This window comes from Balaenoptera acutorostrata, chromosome 9 (assembly GCF_949987535.1).
Source record: "Balaenoptera acutorostrata chromosome 9, mBalAcu1.1, whole genome shotgun sequence".
Lineage (NCBI taxonomy): Eukaryota > Metazoa > Chordata > Mammalia > Artiodactyla > Balaenopteridae > Balaenoptera > Balaenoptera acutorostrata.
This window is the reverse complement of record NC_080072.1, coordinates 187,080-203,930: the sequence shown is the minus strand read 5'-3', so window position 1 is coordinate 203,930 and position 16,851 is coordinate 187,080. Positions and strand designations below refer to the sequence as shown.

General features: G+C 61.5%; 3 protein-coding genes across 7 annotated transcripts; 1 reads left to right on the top strand and 2 right to left on the bottom strand.

Annotated features, from left to right (window-relative positions):
• Positions 1-150: 150 nt before the first annotated feature.
• Positions 151-7,034, bottom strand: RIC8A (RIC8 guanine nucleotide exchange factor A). Of its 4 annotated transcripts, none has more exons than XM_057552967.1 (10): positions 6,741-7,034; positions 5,278-5,325; positions 4,601-5,191; positions 4,016-4,107; positions 3,389-3,539; positions 2,424-2,519; positions 2,194-2,338; positions 1,965-2,109; positions 1,427-1,546; positions 151-1,003 (listed from the first exon to the last, which is right to left on the bottom strand). In XM_057552967.1, exons 1-10 carry the CDS (start codon positions 6,774-6,776, stop codon positions 883-885), a joined length of 1,545 nt encoding a protein of 514 aa, XP_057408950.1. In that variant the 5' UTR covers positions 6,777-7,034; the 3' UTR covers positions 151-882. The 4 variants fall into 4 exon arrangements, with proteins under 4 accessions (XP_057408950.1, XP_057408949.1, XP_007171276.1 ...); XM_057552966.1 differs by having other exon boundaries at positions 5,278-5,396; positions 6,741-6,762; XM_007171214.3 differs by lacking the exon at positions 6,741-7,034 and adding an exon at positions 6,108-6,166.
• On the top strand, positions 6,101-11,597 carry BET1L (Bet1 golgi vesicular membrane trafficking protein like). Of its 2 annotated transcripts, none has more exons than XM_007171212.2 (4): positions 6,101-6,477; positions 8,639-8,730; positions 8,972-9,028; positions 9,157-11,597. In XM_007171212.2, exons 1-4 carry the CDS (start codon positions 6,447-6,449, stop codon positions 9,322-9,324), a joined length of 348 nt encoding a protein of 115 aa, XP_007171274.2. In that variant the 5' UTR covers positions 6,101-6,446; the 3' UTR covers positions 9,325-11,597. The 2 variants fall into 2 exon arrangements, with proteins under 2 accessions (XP_007171274.2, XP_007171275.2); XM_007171213.2 differs by lacking the exon at positions 6,101-6,477 and adding an exon at positions 7,288-7,446.
• A 1,384-nt stretch (positions 11,598-12,981) lies between these two features.
• Positions 12,982-15,767, bottom strand: CIMAP1A (ciliary microtubule associated protein 1A). The gene is made up of 6 exons (XM_007171215.2): positions 15,659-15,767; positions 15,277-15,477; positions 14,705-14,806; positions 14,440-14,561; positions 13,488-13,628; positions 12,982-13,140 (listed from the first exon to the last, which is right to left on the bottom strand). Exons 1-6 carry the CDS (start codon positions 15,765-15,767, stop codon positions 12,982-12,984), a joined length of 834 nt encoding a protein of 277 aa, XP_007171277.1.
• Between the last annotated feature and the right edge of the window lie 1,084 nt (positions 15,768-16,851).

Below are 16,851 nucleotides of genomic sequence, written 5' to 3'. Positions count from 1 at the left end.
CTGGCGTCTTGTCTTCCCCACTGGGCCCCTGGGCTGGAGCAGATTTCACTGACAGACCCCTCGGGAGACCTGGTGGCCTCACTCTTCAAGAACAAGACACGCGTGGTCATCTCGGAAAAGTGCTGGATTGTAAGAAAAACACAATTCTATTTCTACTTAACATGCCTTTACTTGGTATCTTGCACATATATTCACACACAAACATTCTTGCCTGGAACTCTTTATTCCAGAATAATGTTCCCATGAAGCTCTGTGGTGCATGATAGAAATCTAGACTTACGGTTCAGGAGAGACATTTTCCTTCATGTATTTATGGTTGAAACCAGTGGGAAGGATCGAGACTCAACTGTCACAACCAGAGAACTTGGGCACTGAGCCAGGACCGAGAATGCAAGAGGCTACCAGCCCTGCACTCAGTGGGGACAAAAACAGCAGATCATACCTTGGAAGTGTGTTTCTGGCATTAGCATATAAAGTTCCAGCAGGTTCTTTCCCCTGTGAAATGTGGTGCTTGCCCAGCACCAGCTCTGGGCCTACACGCCAGCTGTGGATGTGCTGTGTCTGCCTGCGCCCACACTCAGCCCCCGCCCTCCCAAACCCATGTACATTTTGCCTTCAGTTAAGCCCTGCCCTCAGGCACACATAGAAGAAACCACTTCATTTGCGGAAAACAAGGCTGAGTTCCCAGAGTTCGTAGGACAAGACCCTCGCAGCCCTAAAGAGAAGAAAATAGACCAAAGGCAAATCACGAATAGAACTCTGGGAGTAAAGAGAAAAGGGTCTCCAAGTTGGAGGGAGGGACATGGCTTCTCCAGGTCCTGGCCCCAAGGACTTCTCTGGAAGCAGCACCAGTTCTGAAGGGCAGCAGAAGAGCAGCCGTTCTCAGTCAGGGTCCGAGTCAGGGTCCGAGTCGAGCTGTGCCTCCAAGGCCTCGCGCATGGCGTCCTGCAGGGCTGTGAGCTGACCCCGGGGACTCATCCCCATGGGCTGGATGACTCTGTGCCTGCGGGGGAAAGGCGCGCTGGGGACGGGGAGGGGCCTGGCGGGGGGGGGGGCAGGGGCCCTGCTCACCCCTGGCTGCGACCTTCTGTCCCACCAAGCTGCTCCTGTTTACTGGGGAAGCCTGGGTGGGAACTGTTTCAGTCAGGCCTAAATCCTAACCGCTACCGAAGCTCTGAGACCTTAGGCAGTGTCTTAATTTCTCTGGGCCTCCGTTTTCATCAACTGTAAAAATGGACATAATACTGATCTCAGCCCTAACCCGTGGCTACAGAATTTCCTCCAAGACAGGTGATTTCAAACATGAGTAACGCAGCCCTGCCAGAACCTAAACCCCACTCTGGTCCCACTTCCTGCGGCTCGCAAGGCAGGACGTGGGCCCTCCTCCTTCGTCCCGGCCCTGGGCCCCCGCTGCCAGGCCACGCACCTGGAGAGCCTGTCAAACATGGTCACCAGCTTCATGGCCTCGTGTTCCTTCTGTTCCTCCGTCATGCCCTCCGTGGGGTCGGGTGGCTTCTCCTCTACCCTCCCCGTCACGGGGTTTATGCTGTTTCACAAGAGAGGCCGCAAGGGAACGCATTAGAGACTTTCCAGGACAAAAGAGCGCTGTGTGGGGTGGGAGGAGTTCCTTATCTTCCTGCTTGGGCTTGTAATGGCAGGAAACCCATTTTCCTGGGTGCGGGGAAGGCGAGGCACCTGCAGAAGAGCCCTCCCTCCTGGAGCAGCAGGTAACCAGCTCCTGCCATCTGGACCACCTGGTCCCCCGCGCCGCTCGGCCCCCTTCAGCCCGTGTTCGCAACAAAACACCCTGATGTCAGAATACGTGTCACTTGGGAACAGCAGCCTGATTCTGTAAGGTCTCACCTGCTGGTGACCCTGTGCTGCCCACCCTACGGGCCCAGATGGGTGTGGGAGTAGGAATGGGGGCCGAGTGAGGGCAGCCCGAGGATGCGGGGGGCACACACCTGGCCTTGGCTTCCTTGTACTCGTCTGTGTCCGTGTCCTCGTCCTCCGAGTACTGGCCCTCAGGCCGGCCCCCTGCCATGAGGCCCCTAGCCGCCAGGAGGCCGGCAGCATTCCCGTAGCCTGTGTACTTGATGAATCGGGGCACTGAAGGGCAGGGCAGAGGTCAGTGTGCAAACGTGGCTGGGGGGTGCTGGGGAGGGGCGGGCGAGGGGCCGCCCCCCGACTCACCGCTCTCAGAGCACAAGACAAACAGGAACTCGGCGGCCACCCTCTTCACGTCGGTGTCCAGATGCGTCATGAGGCGAACCAGCTTGTTCCGCAACAGCTCCCCCACCTCGGGCCGGGTCCTCACGTCCCGCAGCGGGGGCAGCACCTGGGGACGTAGTCGTCCCTGAGCCCGGGCCTGGAACCACCAGGGTCTCTGACCAGGGCCTGGCCGCGGTCCCTCCGCCCCGTACCTGGGCCTTCAGGAACTTCCTGGCGGGGCGGTGCACGCGGGCACACTCCGTCAGCACGCTCAGCGCGGGGGCCACGCTCTCCTTCAGCCTGTGCGTCTGCAGAGGAGCCTCCGTCACTGGGCTGTGCCCATCTGACTCGAGGCCAGGGGAGCTAGGCACGTGCGCCACACGGTCCTGGCAGGAGGCGTTCGGGACGAGGCCCGGGCACAGGGGCCCCAGCTGAGGGGCTAAGGGAGGGCAGTGGGTGTCTGTGTGAGCTTCGAAAAGCACAGGCGTGGACCCCAACTCGGGGCCATTCGCATGCCCTGCAACTTGAGGCCAATCACTCAACTGCTTTGAGCCTAACTTCCCTCCCTTTACACCAGAATGGTGGAGAAAACAGAGTGTTTCAAGCTGTTAGCAGACCAGCAGCACACAAGCCAGCTCCCAGCGCACGCAGGCAGCGTGGATTCCCCGGGGCTCTACTGAATCCTAGTCTGCCACACTCTTTAGCCCGCATGGTATGTCTGCAAACTCCAAAGGGGCAGGTTAGAGCGCTGGCTGCTCAGTGCCCTGTGGTGGAGCCGCAGGAGTCAGGCAGCCTCTGGCTGGAAGGTCCCGCGGGTCCCCTTAGGGACGCCAAGGCACAGCGGATGCGCGTGACCAAGGGCTGCTCGCGCTCAGGAGCACTTCGAGTCTAGGGTCACAAGCAGGGACTACGGGTGGGCGGGCTTCTCAGGACCACTCGAAGACCCACAAAGAGATCTGAAAAATGAGTACTTGGCTAGATCCTGGAAACTCGTTTCCAGGTGCTTCTCAGGGAGGAGGCTCCGGCCTCCTGCGTGGCCGCACCACGGAGGAGCTGGAGCGTCCCCCGCCTCACACTGGGGAGCTGCTCTCCACTTCCCAGCGTGGACTACGAAAACCAGCGACCACAGCTGCTCGGGAAGGCCTGGACCACAGCCACAGCAGGTCCCCCTGCCCACCTGGTGCAGACGCTTCTCCAGGAAGCTCAGGAGAACGCCAATCACATCCATGTTCACTCCCAGGAACTCCAAAGAGCCTTCGTGGGGTTCCAGAGTGAGAAGGACGTCCAGACATTTGAGGGGCAAGTTCCCCAGGAGGTTCACCGTGTGCCTGGGGACAGATGAAAGGGGCACTTGGTAAACCCAATCCCCTAGCACAGGCACAACCCTTGCCACCGCCTGCGGGCGCCAGGATGATATGAACCAGCGTCAGGGGCCTCAGCAACAGCACCAGGTACCAGAGCTGAGGGGGGCACTCCCTGCAAACGCCCAACCTACCACACATCTGGGTCGAAGCAACGTAGTCAAAAATCAGAACCTGCCTACGCACAGGTCAGCAAGAATGGAAGTGAATAAGCACGCTGCCTTACAGATGCCATGCCGTCCGTGACGCTACCCAAAGCCCACTGGCACGTTCCTGTCCCCGGACTCACAGCTCTTGTCCTAGCCGTGTACCGTAAGTGCTGGAGCTCCCCGGAAACACACTGACGTCCATCTCACCCAGATGAAAGAAGACTCTCTAGAGCTAGGAACCACCGGGTAGACCTGCGAGCAGAACGCCCCCCGCACCACAGGCACCACCCTCACCCGTGGAACTCCTCTGTGCGGTCTCCAGCAGCAGCAACCATCACGCAGTGCCGCAGAAGGGTCCCCAGGTGCCGGTAAAGGGCAGTGTCTTCCTGACCAAAGAGAAAGGGATTCCTGTGAGAGCGAGCCCCACTCGCCCCCACCGCTGCCAGCTGAGATTCTCCCGTCTGGTCCACTGCAAGACCACGTGCACTAACTACACACCTCCTCTACTGCACCCCTGGGTGCCTGTCCTCTCCCACGCGCCCTTACGAGCACTCTCCTGACTAAGAACGTTGACGGATCCCCTGGGAGCTGCTCTGCGCTTTAGGCCGATGCTCTCAGACGCATGGTGATGAATCTCTCACAGCCTCCCCCCACCAAACAGCCCTCCTGCCAGGCTGCAAGAGCCAGTTATGCTCTCCAACTCCCTGAGAAAACTTCCTTGAGGGCCCTGTCCCGGATGGGCATCTCCCTGCCTTCTCTTGACAGGCTAAGATATCCTCCTGGTCTGACGTGGAGAAATTTGAAGGGACCTGGCAAAGCAGCACGTCCAAGAAACCTCCAAGCTGTTCTACCCCGCCCACAGGCTGAATCAGTCCTCACCTCATCCACTTCCTTCTTGATGGAGTCGAAGGTGATGTTGAAGAGCACTTTGAGGATCTCCATGGCGCGCTCAGTCTCCTGGGGAGGCAGGAGCTCAGGGGGCCTCTCTCCAGGGGTCATTCCCAGCGTCAGCTCCAGCGCTTCGGTCAGCAGGTGCACTCCCTGCAGCTCCTGAAACAGCTGCTGGCGCACGTCGGCGCGAAGTGCCGTTAGCAAGAAGAGGAGGCGCAAGTCGAAGAACTGGACGTCGTGCGGGAAGCTGCGCTGGCGGTACAGTCGCACTCGCTCTGCGAGCCTCACCACGAGCCCCGCCTCTGCCGCCAGCACCTGTGCCACGGGGCTGCTTAACACGAGGTTGCACAGGCATTTAAGGGACTCAAGCACAACATCCATGTCCAGGGGTTCGGGGACCGAGCCCGGGGAGGCGGAGATGCCAGCGTAGCAGGCCAGTGCCTGCAGGCTCCGGCGGCTGGTGAACGAGTCCAGGCAGCTGCGGTCCCTAGACAGGATGCGGACGCTCTGCAGCCAGATGGTGCGGCGGGAAGGTGGCAGGCCCGGCTCCAGGGCCGAAACCAGCAGCTCCGCCAGTCTCTGCGGGCAGGGAGAAGAGCGGTTCCACCAGGCTCCTCTACCTGGGCCACCCGTCCCTGCGCCTCTACCCTTCGGTGAGCACCCACCTTCCTGTCCTCCTGTTGGGCATCGTCAAACGTGAAGCTCTGGCAGTTCTGCAAAGAGACCCAGAGGCTCGGAAGGCGCAGGCCCACCGCGGCAGAACCCGGGCTCCGTGGATAGGGACCTGAGGCCGCAGGCACCGTTCGGAACAGATGGCGCCCCAGCCCCACACACCAGCCCCCCAGCAGCTCCTGAGACTCGGCGCTCCTCCCCGCCGCGCTCCCTTCCACCCTCAGCCCCTCGCCACGCTCGCCACTCACGCCCCCGCCGCCGGCCACGCGTGCGGACCCCACCCGGCCCCACCTCCTCCCTGCACGTCCCGCGTCCACAACTCCCGCTCACCTCCCGGTTGTATGCGCGCAAAGCCTCCATAACTACGTCCTCCTCCCCCGTCTCCACGGCATCCGCAACCGCCCGGGGCTCCATGGCGGCCCCGGGACCCGGCGCCGGGAAAGCGGGAGACACCTCGCTTCACGGTTCCGGGCCCGCGTCTGCCCGCCCCGCCCAGGCTCGGCGCACGGGGGTGGCCGCGACCGCGCTTGCGCGGCACCGCGGGGCGGGGCCTGGGAGGCGCGCGGGGCAGGCCGGGACCGGCTGTGAGCGCCGTAGTGTGGGCTGCGCGCGCCTTAAAGTGGCGAGCCCTGGAACAGCCCCCTAGGACCCGAAGGCTTTGCCGCCAAGTGAGCTTGGGTTTCAAGATCCGACTCGGTGATCGTCCGACCTCTGGGCCCGAATCGCCCCTGAACCGAGCGGTGAGCTTCGCTTCTTGGGCCGGAATTCCCTGTAGGAGAGGACCTCAGCCCCCCACCACTCCATCACACGAACACCAACACACCTCTTGATGCACAGAACGAATGAGACGTCCAGGAGAAAGACGAGGTGGAAAGGATTTTGCAACCCCGGGACCACTTGGTTTCTAAACAGGCGTTTGAGTGCCTACTGCATGCGAGGAGCCGGGATGCGGGTGAACAGGACCCAAAGGTCCCTGCCTTCATGCAGCTTATGTGCCAGAGGAGAAGACCAAGAAAAACGGGCAAACGAGACGACTTTAGGCACAGTGCTGTGATCGAACAAGAAAAGGGGCTTGATGGACTGCAGGGAGGCCTGAAGAAGTGCCATTTTTGCTGAGACCGGTGGGTAGGAAGTGAAGCAGGAAAGGATCTGAAAGAAGGTCATGGAAGGCAGAAGGAGTGGCCAGTGCAAAGGTGGGAATGGCCGCGGTGGGAGATAGAAACGTCATTGTTGCGGCTGAGAGAAAGGGGAGAGTGGGAGGGGAGGTCAGGATGAAGGCAAAGCCTGGTCATGTGCGGTGACGTCCTTGCTGTTTAAGCAGGCACACCTGCTGGTCTGGCCTGGACTCAGTTTACTACTTGAAAAGCAGAGATGATAAAAGTTCCCATTTCAGTGGATCGTCAGGAGGACTAAATGACACACAGCAAATGCTCCATTACGTTGGGTGCTAACTTACAGTCCATCCACTGGGCAAGAAGGCTTTGTTGAGCATCTACTTTGTGTCAGGCCCCTCGTCAGTGCCCGGGTGCAAAGTCAAGAAGCACTGGCTCCTACCGTCCCCACTCCCCTTACGCTCCCACTCCTCTTCCTGGTTTCTTGTTCTCTTCGGAGTGCTTCCCCCCTGCGACTTCTGCACTGCTCGCTCGTTCCAGGCACTTTCTAGGCACTGATCTCCACTTTGTCCCGCCGGCAGTAACTGGAGCCAGCCTTCGCACCGAGTCCGCTTCTTAGTCGCACCGCAGCCGGGCGGGCCGGGTCGGGCCTCAGGACCCGGGCGGGGTCGCGGCGAGGAGCCTCTCTCGCCTGGGAAAGGGCCCGTGAGCTCTTCACAGTTAGGATCTGAAGCCGCCTTATGCGGGAATGGCTGCGGGAGTGTTTGTCGGCTCCCTAATTGCCACTAAAGACACTAACTGCCCAGGGGTCCCAAGAGCAAAGGGCTCGCCCCACCCCCAAGCCAAGCTGTGGAAGAAACGTCAGGTCCTTTCCTTCCCACTGCCGCACGCCCGCGGCCTGGACCTCGGCCGGAAGTCGGAGGGCCTGAGGCGGAAGGGGCGGGACCGGAAAGCCACTTCCGGCGAGTGTGCCACGTCAGAGGAGGTTGTGGCCGAGCCGGTAACGGACCGCCGGGTCGGAGCTGGACGGGATGGCGGACTGGGCTCGGGGTGAGCGCGGGAGAGCCGAGGCGGATGGCGGCGGGGCCCGCCGGAACCGACGCCACTGCCCGCAGGAGCCGCCTTTGCCTGCCCCGGCCCCGCTGGGTGGCCTCGTCGGGGAGACCCTGCGGGCGGGCGGAGACAGGGCGGGGCGGCCAGGCTGCAGCCAGCAGCGCGGCGGAGGAGTCCCTGGGGCCCTGTGGGTGCTGCTGCCCAGCTGCTCCGTGAAGCTGCGGGGTCCGGAGGCCCGCAGTCCCCACCCCTGCGAGATGGTTCTGTCCGGGACCTCGGCCGGGCCGCCTGGTCGACGGGTCCCGGAGGCTAGCCCCCTCGGAGTGGGGGCTGCGCGTGATGGGAGGGCCCGAGCAGGCCGCGTACGGACTCGGGCTCGGGGTGCCCTACTTGCCCCCTGGGAGCCCCTCTTCTCATCTGCCAAGTGGAATGCTGATGCTTGTTTCGCTGGGCTGTTGTGACCTTTAAATAATTAATGGATACAAAGGGTTGGTAGGACGCCAACGCCTCTAATTTTGGGGTCTGTACACATTCGTGGTTCTTAGGGCTGTGCTCCTGTTAGATAAGTCTCATTGAGGCATCTGGGCCAAGGCAAACGTGCACTCTGAACTTTGGGGGAGGCAGTTGTCACCCACCTGATAGGATGGTAATTTTAGATCACCAGGCCCAGCCCCTGTCGTGGGCCAGGTCTCAGCAAACGCCATGCTCTGGGTGTCATACAAGGCCCTGTGTGGGGTGCAGAAGTGAGCAGACCTAGGCCCTGCTCTTGGGATCAGTCTCAAGCTTTGTTACTAAGGCTTTCCTAAGGCTTTACCAGAGTTCACTGGTTTTCTCTGAGAACAGGTTCTGTGTACGTCGCTGGTGGCGTCCATGGAGGGATGGTGTGTGTTCTGTCACGGAATGTCAGAAAGTGCTGGTTGGACTGAGCCCTTTGGAGGTGCCCACGCGTCCCAGCCCGGATGCGCATGCAGGACTTGTGCTCACGCACACTTGTTTCTACAGCCTGTCTTGTGTGCGGAGTCCACGTGCTGGATGCTGGGTTAGGGTGGGACCTGCTCAACAGACTCAGGAGGGCCCAGTACCTCCGCACACCCGACTGGGCCAGATGGGATTGGAGCGCGAGCCCTGAGGCCACAAAGGGCTGAGGTGCAGGCGTCCAGGGGATGCTCACTTCTGTCTTTTCTTGCAGCTCAGAGCCCCGGCGCTGTGGAGGAGGTTCTAGACCGGGATAACAAGCGGATGGCTGACAGCTTGGCCTCCAAGGTCACCAGGCTCAAATCGGTCAGTGGTGGTCCTCTCCTTTTGCCTGCACCTAGCGTCCTGGAGGGGGTGTCAGAGGGAGGGTGAAGACCTGGAAGGGTTTCAGGTAGTTCCGTCGTCCTTGTCCCGTCTGTAGCACACTCGCCTGTGTGAGGCCCAGGTGGCATTTGGATCTCCTGATCTCTGCTGGTCTTGCTGGGGGTCAGGTGCTGTACACTGTGTTTGCCCTGGCCTGACCCTGCCTCTTCTGTGTTCTGACCAGCTGGCTCTGGACATTGATAGGGACGTGGAAGACCAGAACCAGTACCTGGACGGCATGGTAAGGGTCTGTGGTTTGCGAGTGTCACGGTCGCCTCTGCTTCCCACCACCTGCTGTGCGGGCCCCCACCTGTGTGTGTGTTGTGCAGTCGCCGCCCCTGTGAGATGATGATGGGATTCCTTCCTCAGGACACGGACTTCACGAGTGTGACGGGCCTCCTCACGGGGAGCGTGAAGCGCTTTTCCACAATGGCGCGGTCCGGGCGAGACAACCGGAAGCTTCTGTGTGGTATGGCCGTGGGCCTGATTGTGGTCTTCTTCATGCTCTCCTACCTGCTGTCGAGGGCAAGGACGTGAGCCAGTGGGAGCTGGCTTCTGCCGGTGCCTCGGGCAAGCACGGTCCGCCTCTGCCTGGCGTCCTGGGCCAGAGGACTTAACGACAGAATACTCCTTTGAAACGATGATTGTGGCTTAGGAATCTTGCTCCTGTGTGGCTGGGAGCCTCTGACCCAGTGAGCTTGTGTTAGCTGGTCCCGTGTGTGCAAGGGGCCCATCTTCATGGGGTAGCCAAGGCCCACTTTCTCTGCCACCTTGGGTGCTAGAAGCCCCAGCAGAGTCAGGTCCAAGCAGAGCAGCTGGGAATCCTGGACACGGCCACCTGTGAGCAGCAGCTCTTACCCGGCCCTCGAGTTTCTGAACATCTCAAGGCTCTCCTACGCTGTTCTTGTCTGGATAAGGCCACGTCTGGTATTTGAGATGCCTGGAGCTGACACAGGAAGGGGTGTGGCGGTGAACCTCAGATCATCGCTGTCACCTTCAACCGAGTGTTCTCAACCCAGAGATGGCAGTTGCTCCTGCCCAGAGCTGCTGGGCATCCGCGGACCAGTGAGAGTCAAGGGTCCTGCCGAGAGGCCTCTTCCTGCCTTCCAATCCCACAGCTGAAGCCCGACCCTCAGGGAAGGGCAGGGGTTGTGGATGGAGGAGGGAACTGCAGCCTTCGCTGAAAGCATGGGGCTCACATTCTGGTGATCTCCCAGCCATGTATCCAGGTGCAGAAAGTGATATTTTCTCATGATTCAAGATCTATCCAGCACCAGAGATCTATTTGCAGATCAGATCTCTAGAAACAAGTCCATCTGACATTTCAGAGTCAGGCAGGGTGTGAGGAGGGACTTTTGTGGGTATAGACAGGAGGCTTCCAAGTAAGGACTCTTCATAGGATCCTGTAGGTCAGTTTCTGAGGGTCAGCGGGCAGTTTCCACCAAGCCCAGCCCTTCCACTGCGGTGTCTGCCCACCTCTCCCTGGGCCCTCAGCGCCCGCTTGGTCAGTCCCCTGCTCACTCGAACCTCGAACTGAACCACAGGCCCAGCCAAACCAGTGGCTTCTTACCCCACTGAGACCCCAGTATCCTTGTCATCACAAAAAACACTTGTAAGAAACGAATCATCGGCCGTGTGTCCTTCCCTGCCCTTGTTCCGACCTTCTGGTTTCCTGGTCGGCCCCGCTCACTCCCTGAGGACCGTTGGCCCCCTGTCCCCCTCCCCGCACGCTCCTGCCACGTGTGGTCGCGCACGTCAGCCACAGCCTGGGGCCGGTTGGCTCCTGCCGCCCACGTTGCTGGTCTCGGGCCCTGGGCGCCTCGCCTCTGGTACTGCGGCTCCGGCTCCTCGTCCCCTCGCTCTCCACCCAGCAGGCCCGGCTGCTCCTCGCACGCTTGCCCGGGTGCCCTCTCCCTGCCGCTGTGCCTGTGACCTGAGCGCGCTGTCTCCCCCCCGTGTGTGCTTGTGTCTCCCCCGGTGAGACTGCCTTACTTGTCTCCGAGTCTCTGGGGCTTGGCTGTTTCCCTCTTCTCCTGGACGTTCCTTCACGGGCCTCTGTGGTCTTGCCTTGACGCCCCCTGTCCTGTGCACTGCGGCTTTGGCTTCGCCTGCTCATCTCACATGGAACCTTGTCACGGGGACTTGTCCTCTGGTCACCGAGCTCAATAGCTGCTGCCGGTGCAGCGTCTCCACCTGGTCGCCGCAGGCCCTGCAGATACACCCGGACCTGAGCTCCGTGGCCCCCACCTTTTCTGGGCCTGCCAGCCTTGCTTCCTGAGAACGTGGCTCGGCCATGGCGACCGTCCCCCCGGTGCTTTCGTGTGGCGGGCCCCCTCGTCTTGCCAAGGCAGACCAGGAACTCAGAGTTTGCATTCGGGGTGGTACACCGCTTGCTGCGTTCTCTCCTCAGGGCTCCGTCTGTGCCTCCCCGCTTCTCCACCTCCACGGCTCTTTGCAGCCCTTCCAGCTATGTGGCGGTCTGGGCTTTAGTTTCTTTCTGGTTTGCCTTCTTGCTTCTTACTCTCATCGTGTTAGATGAATTCCTGAAGGGAGCATGGCAGCCCTGCTGCCGCCGTGTCAGCAGGGTTTCCTGTGGGGCCTTCACGCTCCTGCTCAGCCCTGTACACTGAGCACCTAATCCTGTGGGTAAGTGGGGTTTGCCGATGCTGATCCCGGAGACCATAAAACAGAAGGACTTGGAGCCTCCCTCTGTGCCAGGTGAGGAGGAACTGCCAGGCTCGATCCCATAATTCAAGGGCAAGACATTTAGCAGTAAAAATGTGGAATAAACAGCTTCGTGATGAAGTAAACACATAGCCTTTGGTGTTTTCATTTCCTTGGGGGCTTCAGGTAGTTTTGTCTGGAACTGACTCTGGTTCATAAACTGGCCGTGGGCACCAATGGTCTCGACTCTGCTTCTTTCCTTCTCCTGGGTCCCTTCTCCCCTCCTCACTCATCCCCTCAGGCGGGCAGACATGAGCTTGCCACTTCCTGCCGCTGGACCTTCCTTTGTGCAAGTTTCTGTGACTCAGATGGGGAAGATGATAGCATTACCTCATCAGGATTAAAGGAATAAACGTGAGGTATTTAGAATAAGTAGCCTGACACGGTCACAGCTGAGTGAGGGTCAGCAGCTGTACTGTGCTTTGTACAGCTGCAGCCCGCAGTCCCACGGGGTGACAGGGCTGCCTGCCCAGGGCGAGGGTGAAGGTTAGACTTCATTCCTCAAGGCTGGCCTTGGACTCCAGGGCGCCCTCTGGAAATGCGCCTCTTCATCCCAGCTCAGACACCCCCTTCCCTGCCCAGATCTTATGCTTCCCGTATTACCTTTGATGTTTAACAGATCACCTTCAAATGTAGTCACTTAAAGTTGCAGTAATAGTTTACGTCTCATGGTTACTGCTGGAACTTGAGACGGGCACAGCGGAGACAGTTGTCTCTGCTCTAGGATGTTAAGGCCTCCTTTCGGAGACGAGAGGCTGGCGCTGCCACCTGCGGAAGGCTCACACGCGTCTGTAGGTCGTCGCTGGTGTGAGCTGAGGGCCCAGCGGGCTTCACCGTGTCGCCGTGTGCTGAGCTTCCTTACAACGTGGTGGCTCGTGTGAAGGCGAGCAGAGAGGAGGGACGTCCGGGCAGAAGCTGCTTTCTTTGTATGTTGCACGGCCTGGCTTCAGAAGTCACGTAGCATCACTTTATTCAGGACGGCCACAGGCTCTACTCTAGATTCCACGGGAGGGACACAGACCCCACCTCAGCAGGGGAGAGTCAGTCACACAGGGAGAGGACCACATGGGAGGGGACGAATGCAGGGGTGACCGTCTTTGGAGGCTGCAACAAAACGCGGAGGGCAGCGCTCAAGGCAGAATCAGAAGGGCAGGCATAGCAGCGTCTGGTGCTCCGGAGCCCTCCTCTCTGCTCAGACCCCAGGCCCTGGAAGCTAGGGTGGGACCCGACATGGGCTGGCATGATCGCCTATGGGGGCCCCTTTCTGGGAAATCTTAATCCTCCCTCAAGGCAAACCATTGCTAACGGAATCCGTGATTTATTGTATATCTGGGCACAGCAGGAAACACGTTTAGCAAATGGGAAAGCATAGAAAAAATAGCTGGTCACAATTGTCCAAGCAAGCATGCTCTGCCCTGCAGGGCCAGGCCGGCTGCAGCCCAGCTGGTAGAGCCGCCCAAAGCCCTCAGCTCAGGGAATCTGTTGTTGGGGGCACGTGATGTGCAGAGGCGTGGCGTGGCGGGTGGGGCGGGGCCAGGGCTGTTCCACGTCCACCACCAGGGGTGTCATGCAGTCAGAATGTTTGATGCCAAAGGTGACGATGGGGGCGCAGGGCTTGGTCACTGTCACCTGGGAGAGGAGAGGCTGTGAGGAGTCGGCACCCCTGCCCCCACCCCGCAGGCTCTGCCCTCACTGGGGCCGGGGCTGCTGTACCCCCTAAGCCCCGGGCCACGGTGACCAGCAGGAGGTCCGCACTGCCAGGCTTGGCCACGGAGCACTCAGCAGCGCTCGCCGTCGCCAGTGTCTGGGGAGCCCGCCGCCGGGAAGGCTGGTGCGGAATGCACAGTGTTCTGGTGCTGCCTGGCCCCCGCGACCCCTGCAGGCTTACAGGCCCGCCCCCGCCTGACCCCTGCAGCCGTGTCGTGTCACCCCGCCCGTCCCCCCCCCCCCTCCTCCGGGCCGTGCTCTTGCCAGACCTTCTCAGGGCTGTGGGCTCCTGGTCCTGGCTTGAGGGTCTTGTCCCCCGGGGGCTCCACTCGGGCAGCCATGGTGTACTGTGGAGCCTTGAACTTAGTCACCTGGACATTGGTCTGGCGGTAGGCTGCGGGACCTGGGGTCTGGGAGGTGAAAGAGGCTCAGACAGGCTCGGCCTGCCAGGGCGTGCGACCCCAGAGGGCAGGGGCCGGCATCAGACAGTGGGTTTCAGGCCCCAAGTCACTGTGTGTCTGTGTGTCAGGGGACTCTTCTGTCTCCAAACGATGGCCACACCATGTGACAGTACCCCAGTGCTGTGGGGCCCTTCTCTATGTGGGATGTCACCTTCCCTTCAGCCTCGCCGTGGCAATGACACCCCAGTCTGTGCCAGCCCCAGACTTGTCCCTTCCATGAGTGTGAGAGAGCGCTCTTCCCAGTTGGGGACTCAAGGACCTTGGGCTGGTGAGGTCAGCGGTGCTGTGATGCCACCTTGCCAGTCTCCCCAGGCTCCCCAAGCCCCCGGGTACACAAGCACCTCAGGGCCTTTGCACTGGCTGTTTCTGCAGCCAGAACCCTCCTCCCCAAAATACGTCACAGCTTATTTTTCTCCTCTCCTCAGCTTCCTCCTGCATGCCACCCCATCTCAGACTGCCCCTCGCCCTTCGAGCAGCACCCCACACAGCCGTCCCTGTCCGCCTCTCCTCAGCACCATCAGTCTCCATGCCGAGGCTCGGCCTCTGCGTCCTCGTCCACTGTCTGCCCCTCCTCACCTCTGGGATGTAGGCCAGTGGCGGGGGGGACAGACGTGTGGCAGGCTCCGAGAGGATGAAGGAGCTGAGGGGCTTCGGGAGGATGGGGGGCAGGCTGGTGGGTCCTAGGTTCTGGGGGAAGGGGCCCGATGGGCCATCTCTCTAGGGGCTAAGCAGTGCTCTGCCCCAGCCGGGCGACCCTTGCCTTGTACAGGTCGTCGCTGAAGCTGCCCAGCTTGCTGCGGCCCTTGATGGAGAAGGCGGGCTGGGAGGCCTTGCCGACAGTGTGAGGCCCCATCACCACGGGCAGCATGTAGGCAGCGGGGCCTGTGGGGGGCACAAGCACCGAGTCTCAGGCTGGACGGAATCCTGTGCCCAGAGTCTCCGCCCCCATCAGGCCAGCCCCCCTCACCCGCCCTGCCCGGGATCCTCGACCCGGTCAGCCACGGGCCATCGGGGCTGCGGCGGACCTGGGGTGCTGTCCACTCGGAAGGTCTTGGTTCGGGCAGAAATGGAGTGGCTGGGCGCCAAGTCGAACACATGCTTGGTAGATTTCTCTGGAAAGTAGTCGCCTGGGGGTGGGGGGAGGAATGGTGTGGGTGCTGGGAGCAGACCATCCAACAGATCCAAACAGATGCCCGGCCCTGCTCAGGCAGTTCTAGGAAGACCCCCGACGTTGCAGGCGTGGGGCCTCTGGGCCCCAGTGAGTGGCGACCGGGATTGTGCAGGGGTGTCCACGATGGAAATGCTGGCTGCAGGGGTGGGGGGAGGCAGGGGCTGCTTTGAGAAGGAGGGCAAGTCTGACTTGGGCCTGGTGCGGTGACTTCGGCCAAGGAAGGCCCAGGTCAGAGTAGGGCACTAGGGTCTCAGAGGCTGCACTGGGGTCACAGCTCCACCTCCAGGCCTGATGGTACCCCTTCATGAGGAGAAAGGTGGGTCAGGAGGGTGAGGACGGCTGTACCCCTCACACCCTGGCCCTGCCAGGCCTGCAGTGGCCACCAGCAGGGTTGGGCGGGGCTGCGACAGGGCCAGAGTCCCTCACCAGGGCCGGGGGTCAGCGTGGTCTTAGTGCAGTAGCGCCCCAGGATGGAGTAGGCGGGGCCGAGGTCCTTGCCAGTCCTCAGTATCTTGGGGTTCACGCTGTAGCGGGGCCCCGGGGAGCAGTTCTCTGCCAGGAGCATGGGGGCCCCATGGATGCTGTAGGCCGGTGCACGCAGCTTGTTGGGCGTGTGCTTCACAAAGCCTGTGGGGCAGGGGCTCTGAGCAGCTTGGAGCCAGACCCTGCCCTTCTCCCCCCGACCCCCCATTGACCCCAGAGGGGTTGATGGGCTGGGAGTCAGGGATGAGCCCTGGCCGTCCCCGGGCCCACCCCAGACCTGGCTCCTGCCCCCGCACTGCCCCCTCCCAGGCTCCCAAGCGCTTACCTGTGGTGGGTGGAATCAGGTACTTGGGTCCAGGGCTGCTGTAGAGGGCCATGATGGGTCCCCGGGGGCGATGGGGCCTCCAGGTGCCCACCCATACCTCCTGCGCCATGACTGGCTCTGTCCATGGATGGGAGGGTGACCAGGTGCCAGGAGGCCTGGGCCCTCCACCCCCAGCACTGCCTTTGCCCCCACTGAGGGGCAGAACTGCAGGCCGCAGCCTCCTCAGTGGGGTCTCGAGCTGAGGCCCAGACTTAAGAGCAGCGGGAGATTCTGCCGCACCAACCCGCCGAGCGGAGGAGCATCAGAGCCTGTGGGCAAGCCCGTGAGAGCGTCTCCTTCAGCGCTCATGGACCCCCCGCAACGGCTCTAAGGGGGTCTGCGCAGGTTCTTCCTGCTCAGAGGACCCTGGGCATGACTGGGCAAGGAGCAGTGGGCAAAGGTGGGCAGCTTCTTGGATGAGACTGTGCTGTGGGGTGGGGAGGGGTCCGCTCTGGAGGGGCCCTCACCTCCTTAGTCCAGGAGCACTGCTCAGAGCAGCCTACGGGCCGAGCCTTCTCAGAGGCGATCCCGGCGCACCGGCCTCGGTGCCAGGGAGCTCCAGAAAAGGAGCCTGGAGAGGAAGGCCTCTTCCTCTCTCTCCTCTCCCCCTGGGGGCTTCGAGAACTGGGGAAGGGTCCCGGCCCCTGAGCTCTAGAATGTGGCTCTGTGGGGTGGTGGGTTCTAGATCACTGTCTGTGTGATGGAGACAATGGCCTCAGCCCGTGGGACCCACCCCCACCACCGTGCCTGGCTCGGGACCCGGGACTTTGCTCCTCGTTGCAGGGTGCAGGCCAGAGGTGCAGAGGGCAGGAAGGGGACAGCCAGGTCCTGGGCTAGGACAGTGAGGCCATGGGGCCCAGAGCCAGAGTGGCCAAGGAGTAAGGTCCTTAGGGGCAGGGCTGAACCTCCTCAGTCCTGCCCCCGGGGAAGGATTGAGCTGGGGAAACTGAGGCACAAGAAGGTTCTGGCTGTTGGGGATCCTGGGATCCAGGGAGCAGCAGGGTCTGCCCTGGTTTGGGGTGGGGGCAGCAGTTGGCATCGGAAGCTGCTGCTCTCCGGAGGGACCTTCCCCCGACCCTGCTCTCCCTCCTGCGTCATGCTGGCTGTGCCCACCTGTCGGACCCTGAGTGTCCTCATTAGCATGTTCTTCTTGG